Consider the following 9,179-nt stretch of genomic DNA (forward strand, 5'->3'; position numbering starts at 1 on the left):
ACTAAAGTAAAGCTGTGTCTCACGGGGAGCTGCAGGAAAGCATCTGGTGTTTATCTGCTGCTGATTCCAGGTTTGGCTTTTGGAAGCTTATTCTACATATTCTGTTATCTTTTTGTAAAATGACACTTTTTTTACATTAATTTAAATAACAGCTAACTCGGTTTCAAATATAAACATTCTGTGTCGGGTTTTCTGTTTACTGTTGAACTGCCATGAGATGCTGAACCAGCTTATTACTGAAGTAAACAGCGAGGAAGAACCGAACAAACCTTGATCTCTGAACCAAAAGGACAATGAACAACTGCAAGGATGAAAACGAAAATATTCTGGAGGAAAATAACCAATATAAGCAGCTCATCAGCCTGCAGAGGGAACAACTCACGTCTGAAGAGAAGAAGGTAAACCAGGCAGATGCTAAAGTATTTCATTTCTTCCATTTTTATCTGTAATCTCATAAGAGCTGTCAGTTTAATTTAGTTTTATCTGTATGGAGCCACTTAACAACAGAAGCTTCTCAAGGTAATTACAAGACAAAGGGAGGAGGTTGGGGAGAGAAGAACATCCAAACAGGCAGAGACAACAGTAACCAGCGCTGTTGTCATAGTAACTGTGGACTGGGGACAGGCAGGAAATACAAGGACAAGCTTTCCATGGAATTATGGGATTCATAAAGAGAGACGAGAGTAGAGGGAAGACAGAGTGCATTATGGGATGCATCAGGATCATCTGAGTCAACATTGAATAGAACCTGTATACATATAGAAACCTTATATATAGAAACCTTATTTATATAGAAACCTTATTTATATAGAAACCTCATATATATAGAAACCTTATATATATAGAAACCTTATATATATAGAAACCTTACATATAGAAACCTTACGTATAGAAACTTATATCTAGAAACCTTTCGTATAGAAACCTTTCGTATAGAAACCTTATATATAGAAACCTTACAGATAGAAACCTTATATATAGAAACCTTATATATAGAAACCTTACATATAGAAACCTTACAGATAGAAACCTTATATATAGAAACTTATATCTAGAAACCTTTCGTATAGAAACCTTACGTATAGAAACCTTACGTATAGAAACCTTTCGTATAGAAACCTTACGTATAGAAACCTTTCGTATAGAAACCTTTCGTATAGAAACCTTACGTATAGAAACCTTACGTATAGAAACCTTACGTATAGAAACCTTTCGTATAGAAACCTTATATATATAGAAACCTTACGTATAGAAACCTTACGTATAGAAACCTTACGTATAGAAACTTATATCTAGAAACCTTACGTATAGAAACCTTACAGATAGAAACCTTACAGATAGAAACCTTATATATAGAAACCTTTCGTATAGAAACCTTACGTATAGAAACCTTACGTATAGAAACCTTACGTATAGAAACCTTACGTATAGAAACCTTATATATATAGAAACCTTACGTATAGAAACCTTACGTATAGAAACCTTACGTATAGAAACTTATATCTAGAAACCTTACGTATAGAAACCTTACAGATAGAAACCTTACAGATAGAAACCTTATATATAGAAACCTTTCGTATAGAAACCTTTCGTATAGAAACCTTACGTATGGAAACCTTACGTATAGAAACCTTACGTATAGAAACCTTACGTATAGAACCCTTTCGTATAGAAACCTTACGTATAGAAACCTTTCGTATAGAAACCTTTCGTATAGAAACCTTTCGTATAGAAACCTTTCGTATAGAAACCTTTCGTATAGAAACCTTTCGTATAGAAACCTTATATATAGAAACCTTACATATAGAAACCTTACATATAGAAACCTTACATATAGAAACCTTACATATAGAAACCTTACATATAGAAACCTTATATATAGAAACCTTATATATAGAAACCTTATATATAGAAACCTTATATATAGAAACCTTATATATAGAAACCTTACATATAGAAACCTTACATATAGAAACCTTATGTATAGAAACCTTATGTATAGAAACCTTACGTATAGAAACCTTATATATAGAAACCTTATGTATAGAAACCTTACGTATAGAAACCTTATGTATAGAAACCTTATATATAGAAACCTCATATATAGAAACCTCATATATAGAAACCTTATATATAGAAACTGATGCTAAAGAAGTACCTGAAGGTGTCAGTTGTCCTAAAATCTGTATCTGGGTCCAGAGGAGAGCAGCCCGAGTAACAAAGTGGTCTGAGTGTGTTTGTTTAAACCACATTACTCAGTAACTTGGTTAAAATAAAATAAGGATATTCAACAGCACTCTGGACCTTACATGGAGCTGAAAACTGGGACATGAAAGAGCTGATTTCTTTCTTTTAAACAGTATGGAAATGTTTTTGTGCTGCACAAGGGAGCGTTTATTTGAATTAGTCCTGATGGATATGGCTGTGGACACCTCAAACAATAACCCCCCCCCCCTGTGTCTGCAGATAGATGCAGCAGAGAGAAAGATTAATGAGATGTTAGCTGCACAAGATGGCATCCAGCAGCTTCAGAGGAAACTCGGCAGCTACCAAAGGAACTCTTTAAGGAACCTGGACGAGGTAAAGATGCTAACAAAACTGGTCGCTGATTTCAAAGTAGAATGATAGAAAAGGGCCCAGAAAGAGGGGGTTTCCTGCAACAATTGGGCCACAAGTTAGACTCAAAGCTGGGCTGGCTGCATCGAGGACCTTTAACTGTTCTGCAGACGATTTACAAATCTATCTGCCGGTGAAGCCAAATAGTAACACAAAGTTCTTTGATTGTATTGCTGACATTAAGCAATGTTTGGCCCAACATTTTCTACATTTAAATGATGATAAAACTGAATTTATTGTGTTTGGGGAAACTGTGACGGCTGACTTTAGCACCTCGTCTTCAAAGCTCAGTTCAACTGTCAGAAATCTGGGAGTGACCTTTGACCTTTGACAGTCATCTGAGGTTTGACAGACAAATTAACAATGTTGTCAGGACTAGTTTTTTCCAGCTGCGTCTCCTGGCCAAAGTTAAAATGTTTTTAAGCCTCCCTGCCCTAATAAGTTCAAGGTTAAACTACTGCGATGGACTTTATGTCTGCGTCTCCCAGACTTCTCTCAGTCGCCTTCAGCTGGTGCAAAATGCTGCTTTTAACCAACACTAACAGACCTGTGCACATCCCTCCTGTTCTTAACTCCCTTCACTGGCTTCCTGTCCTTTATAGAACTGATTTTAACCTTTTAATGTTTGTTTTTAAAGCTCTTAACAGCCTCACCCCATCGTATTTATCTGAGCTTTTAACTGTAACCCTGGCAGAGCTCTGAGGTCAACAAATCAACTTTTGTTGGAAGTGTTCAGGTTAAAATACAAGCCCTGGGGTGCCCCCAGGCTCTGGAATAAGCCCCCCCCCCGAGATGCATCTTATTTCTGACCTGGGCCTCTTTAAATCTGGGCTAAAAACCTTATTATTTCAGGTGGCTTTTAATACCCAGTAGTATGGTGACACTTTTATATTATCTTATTCAATTTTGCTGTATTTTATTGCGTTTACTGTTATTTTATTGTTTTGTACTTATTCTTTTCTTCATTTATTATCTGCTGTAAAGCACTTTGGTACCGAAATGGATTGTTGTAAAGGGCTGTAGAAATAAATTACATTTACATTTGAACCTCTATACATGAGGCAGCCAGCGGTACACACTATAGTTTTAAACCTTTCCTCAATCTTTACGCCTTTAACTGGGATTTTGTGTGCTTGTATTTGACAGGATACCATTAAGTTTGGTGTGATCATGCAAAGAAATATCGACTGCCGTAAAGACCTTGCTCACGTGCTGAAACTCAGGGATACAGGACAAAACATCGAGCAGACCCTTGACCAACAGCTGGAGGCCCAACGAGACATGATGGAGAAACTGGAAGCCGGGGCCACAGCAGCTTTCAACCAGAGGTAAAAATCACACATCTGTCAGTGAGCACGGTGTTTAAAACGCCTGACGTTTTTTCCTTTTGTGCGGAAGATCGATTGCTGAGACCCACATCTTGGAAATGAAGGAGAGCCTTGAGGAGGAGATGAGGGAGTTCAGCAAGAAAATGATGAACCTGAGAGTGTTCATTGAACATGACACCAAACTGCAGACTTTCATGAAGACGAAATTACAGGAAATTATCCTTTCAGTCCAGGAGAAAGACTCAAAGAAGAAAGGTACAATGCTCCCATAGAAATCTCTTTAAACACATTATCTTAATATTCAGAGAGCTATGCCACTCTTTTCATTATACTGCTGCCATATAGCTTTTATTTTATACAAACTGTAATTGTTTTAAGATTTTTAACAAACTTGTATTCAGACTGCTCGTAGTTACTTGCTTACCATTAAGTAGATGTTATTTTTATGCAAAAAAATTAAGATTAAAGTAGATAAATGTGTAATTATAGAGTCAAAAGCATTTGAAAGTATAGCAAGACATGCCCAAAGACAAAAGCCAGCTTACTGCCTTCCTAAAAGCTGTGGGGGTCACTTTAACTAGTTCAAAGTCTTACTCAACACAAAACTACTAGATGTCAAATGTCAATAGAACAGAGTTTAGACTCCCCCTGAATGTGCAGCTCTAATAAAATGAGTTTGTAGCTGGTTATTAGGTTAAATAGGAGCTGACTCATCAGAACAGAGGTTGTTTTAGTGGTGGACCATAAAAAGACTGAAAAAGGCTGAAATACAATGAAAGTGAAATGGAGAGTGTCCATTTTTTTTTTTAAGTATGCAAATGTTTTCTTGTTCAGACCTAAATTTAGGGATGGGAATCGATAAGATTAATACGATTCCAATTCTATTTAATGATTCGGTTCTTTATCGATTCTGATTTGGGGAAAAAGGACAACAATCAGGTCGATTAGCATCAACTTTGTTTAGTTCAGAAGTAACATGAGTCATGGCCTCACAAACCCAACAACAGTGGGTCTTAAGAGGTCCACAGCCCAGATTTGCGCGGCCCAGCTCGGCTCGGCCCAGCTCGGCTCGGCCCAGCTTTGACATTCTCTGAATTGAAACACATTCACCTACCGAAATTGAAATGGGTGCAAGTTTTTTACCACAAACTTAGTCACTGCTCTGTGACATTCGTCTTTCCTGGGCTGGGTCATTTTACTCTTCCCTGCTTCGGTGAAAGGAGAAGCTGGAGGTAGATATGAACTGGAGGTTGTGCTGCCAGCCTCTGGCTCTGAGACAGTCAGGCTCGAACTGTAACGCCTGAGAAGGCATTAATTTAGTGTTAACCGTTACTAATAGCAGGTTTTACAATGAGGCAAATGGCGCTAACATGACAGGCAGTGTTAGTTAGTTAGTTAGCTAGCTAGTTAGTTAGTTAGTTACCTGCTGTATTAGCCGAGGACATGCTAACGTTGCTGCTGGTTTGAGACTCACTAAGGTTAGTCATATTTCTTCCCTTTGATGAAATATCCACTTTGCAAGTTGCCCTGTTGTCTTTTTTAGTGAAGTGTAACCAAACTGTCGACCGTTTGTACCGCTTTGGCGCCATGTTTACTGTTGACGGCTGGCTGCACGCGACCCGCCACGCACGCTGCGTCGCTGCGTGGTGACGTCATTTAAGACCCACTGGAATTGGAAAACGTTTCCAAGGAATTGAAACACTGATAACCGGTTAGAAGTTTTCGATTCCCATCCCTAATATGAATAATATGTCCGTTTTAAACAAAAACACTACAATTTATTCACAGCTAGGTGGCAACACTGATAACCAACTTTTAAAACTGAAACATGCACATTTGCACACAACTTTACACTCTGATCTAATCCCCTGCAGCTATGTGAAAAACTAAGAAAACTGAAGGATAACCAACTCCTTTTAAACTCTCTCTATTATGTCTGCAAACGCATCTTTGTGTTTTGAAACATGAGTTAATGATCTGTAACACAGAGAGGACAAAGCAGCTGGAGATGTACAGGCAGTGCTACCGTGTGCTGGTGGAGGCCAACGGAAAAAGCAGCCTGAGTCAGATAGGCCTCACGTTTGCTCGAAATAAACAGACTAATTTAGTTCTCATGAACTACATCACTGAGCTGCACAGCAAACTGAACATGCTGGAGACCTCCATAGCCAAGATGAAGGTATGTGGAGATCCCATAAACATGCTAAAAGGGATTTTAGTGACAGTTTTAGTGATGTGCTGGAGTTTCTTCTGCAGAGTGACGTCCTGATATTGGAGCAAGGAAATAAACAACTTGAAGAGCAGGGCATGAGCCAGATCAAGGATTTAGAGGTGAATCTTAGTGTCTTTCTGTCTGTTTACTGTCAGCGCAGTAAACTGTACAACACAAAATATTCTGTTGACCAGAGGAATGAATCAATTTCAGGGGAAAAAATCCATACTAACTTTTTTTAGAATTAGAATTAGAATTAAATCAAATGTGAAGTACAGTAGCTTTAAATCCAAAGCATCAAATCCTCCAATTTAACAGCTATAATGGTTGTTTGTACATGTCTGTATTACTTAAGTACCTCTCCAACAAGCAGCAGTAGGGAAACATGACCCATATCAGCTTTCCCACATCAGATTACACGTCATTATGAAATATTTCATTTAAGGAGCAACATACATACAGTAAATAATATGGTAACACAGTTCTATAACACTTTGGTCACTTCCTGGTTGGGTTTAGACAGTAACTTTACTTTGGTTGGGTCTGGGCTAAAGTGTGTTCTTTTTATGCTCACTGCTTTTTTAACCTTCATACATGCTCCCTCGACCACGAGAGATCAGATCAGAACAAATTTCATGCACATATAACCCACCTCCACTTTTAACCCACTGCTGAACACGCTAATAGAGACAGATGCCACACACTGGAGCGGTGGGCAGCTAATCACAGCGCCCAGGGAGCACGGGGGTGTGGTGCCTTGCTCAAGGGCACCTTGGCCGAGGCAAGGAGATGGACTGACACCCCTCCAGCTGTCAGTTTCACCAAATTTTGAGTGGCGAGAGTGGGAATCGAACCACCGTCCGGTTACTGGACGACCCACTCTAACCACTGAGCCTCGGCTGCCCAGAGGTGGCATATTAGATTGGAACTATTAGCTATACCTATTATCTATAACTATAACTATTAGCTATAACTATTAGCTATAACTATAACTATTAGCTATAACTATTAGCTATAACTATAACTATTAGCTATAGCTATAGCTATAACTATTAGCTACAACTATAACTATTAGCTACAACTATTAGCTATAACTATTAGCTATAACTATAACTATTAGCTATAGCTATAGCTATAACTATTAGCTATAACTATAACTATTAGCTACAACTATTAGCTATAACTATTAGCTATAACTATAACTATAACTATTAGCTATAACTATAGCTATAACTATTAGCTATAACTATAGCTATAACTATTAGCTATAACTATAGCTATAACTATTAGCTATAACTATAACTATAACTATTAGCTACAACTATTAGCTATAACTATTAGCTATAACTATAACTATAACTATTAGCTATAACTATTAGCTATAACTACCTGTATAAACAAACATCACACGGGCACCTTTTAAGGAGGAAGACAGTCTGAAGATGCTGATGGTCGTCTGCACCCCACCATGCTGGATGTTAGTCATCCTACATACCAGACCTTTAATGTTTCTAATTAAATCAAGACAGAAGAAAAATAAAAATATATATCTATAAAAGATGGAATCAAAAACTGTTTAATTGGTAGATTTACTGCAAAATGTCTTAAAACAATGTGGGAAGTCTGTATTTGAACCAAATGAAAATGTTCTTTAACAGACCAGTTCAGGGCATTTTTGACAGATTTTTAAAGTCTTTATCTTGATCAAACAGAATATGAGTGACTTGTTGTGTATTTCTGTGCTTCAGTCTGAGCTGGAGAACCACATGAACCTGGCCGACTCCCTGGAGGAGCAGCGCTGTGGTGTTCAGAGGACCGTGGACCAGCTGACGGCTTCCATCAGTGCTCTCTTAGAGGAGATCGATGAACCGGTTCCTGTCACCTCTGACAACATCACACACTGCATCGGTAACTGGAGGAGTCTCGGCCTTCTGAATACGGCGCCTGATTGTACATTTTTAACCTCCCTGTCACCTCCTCTCTTCAGACATGCTTGTGGAGAACATTAATAATCTGCTCATCAATGCTAACAGCGAAGCAGATGAGCAGAACCTCCAGTCGGTTAACTTTGCCCTTCTGCCAGATGTAGGAACATCTGCAAACTCGGGTTCGCTTCTCTTCTTTAAAACTAACAACATAAAGTCACTTCCTGTTGGTTTTTACTGTCATATACAGCATGCTGTCTGTTTTTACAGTTGTAGACAGTGAGGCAGCTGTGGAAAAAGAGCGCAGCAGGACATCTTCTGGAGGCTCGTTCAGGTCCACCTCATCAGGCAGAAAATCTCTAATCTTTACACAGCAGTAAAATAGCTCATTAAAGACTGCTGATGGCAATAAAGAGCATTTTACAGCATCTAATCGCGGTTCTGTGTTTAAAGCAGAACGGTCAGACTTGCACCGGCTGATTTTATGAAAAACAAGTCATATTTATTAGAAATATTGACTTTTTCATCGTACTTAACATGCAAACATTTGATATTCTTACAAAACTGCGCCTCCAGATAAAGCCTCTTTAATCATTAACTCAAGAGCAATATCAACAGAAGATATATTTCTTTGATGTTAGATTGCAACACCAATCAAAGATAAGCCCTGCAGGCATTTTGCGGTTGTCCGCTATCTGCTTCATGCAAAATGCAAAGCAAATCCTTCCAGTTGTGGGTAATTTGAGTCTGAAATCTGGGCTAAGAGTAAAAAAGTCATATCCAAAAATCAACCTTTTCAGCATCTGTCCTGTCCTATTTTGGAAAATTACCAAATAAGATGAATGATTTCTTAAAAGGGGCAAAGTGAAGCAAAAGTTTTGCTATTTCTTAGCTAAGTTTATACATAATATAAAGAATTATTATATAAGTATTTTAAGAAATGAGAAGAAATTAGTGCTGAATAACATTCTAATCAAATCTACAGTATTTATAAGTCAAAAGAGATAAAATATCCCCCTCTAATGTTGAACTGGGAACATTACAGCACATTTGCAGACCCTGTGCGCATGTGTGTGTGCACGTGTGAGTGCATGTGTG

At 38.2% G+C, this 9,179-nt stretch overlaps 1 protein-coding gene across 1 annotated transcript; it reads left to right on the forward strand.

Moving 5' to 3' along the window:
* The first annotated feature begins 293 nt into the window (after nt 1–293).
* Nucleotides 294–8,461, forward strand: LOC140306504 (coiled-coil domain-containing protein 63-like). Its single transcript, XM_072385116.1, has 9 exons — nt 294–398; nt 2,467–2,580; nt 3,763–3,944; nt 4,015–4,199; nt 5,933–6,123; nt 6,201–6,275; nt 7,905–8,064; nt 8,144–8,263; nt 8,352–8,461. Exons 1-9 carry the CDS (start codon nt 294–296, stop codon nt 8,459–8,461), a joined length of 1,242 nt encoding a protein of 413 aa, XP_072241217.1.
* The last annotated feature ends 718 nt before the right edge of the window (nt 8,462–9,179 follow it).

This window comes from Leuresthes tenuis, unplaced genomic scaffold (assembly GCF_036924035.1).
Source record: "Leuresthes tenuis unplaced genomic scaffold, fLeuTen1.0.hap1 SCAF_5, whole genome shotgun sequence".
Taxonomy (NCBI): domain Eukaryota; kingdom Metazoa; phylum Chordata; class Actinopteri; order Atheriniformes; family Atherinopsidae; genus Leuresthes; species Leuresthes tenuis.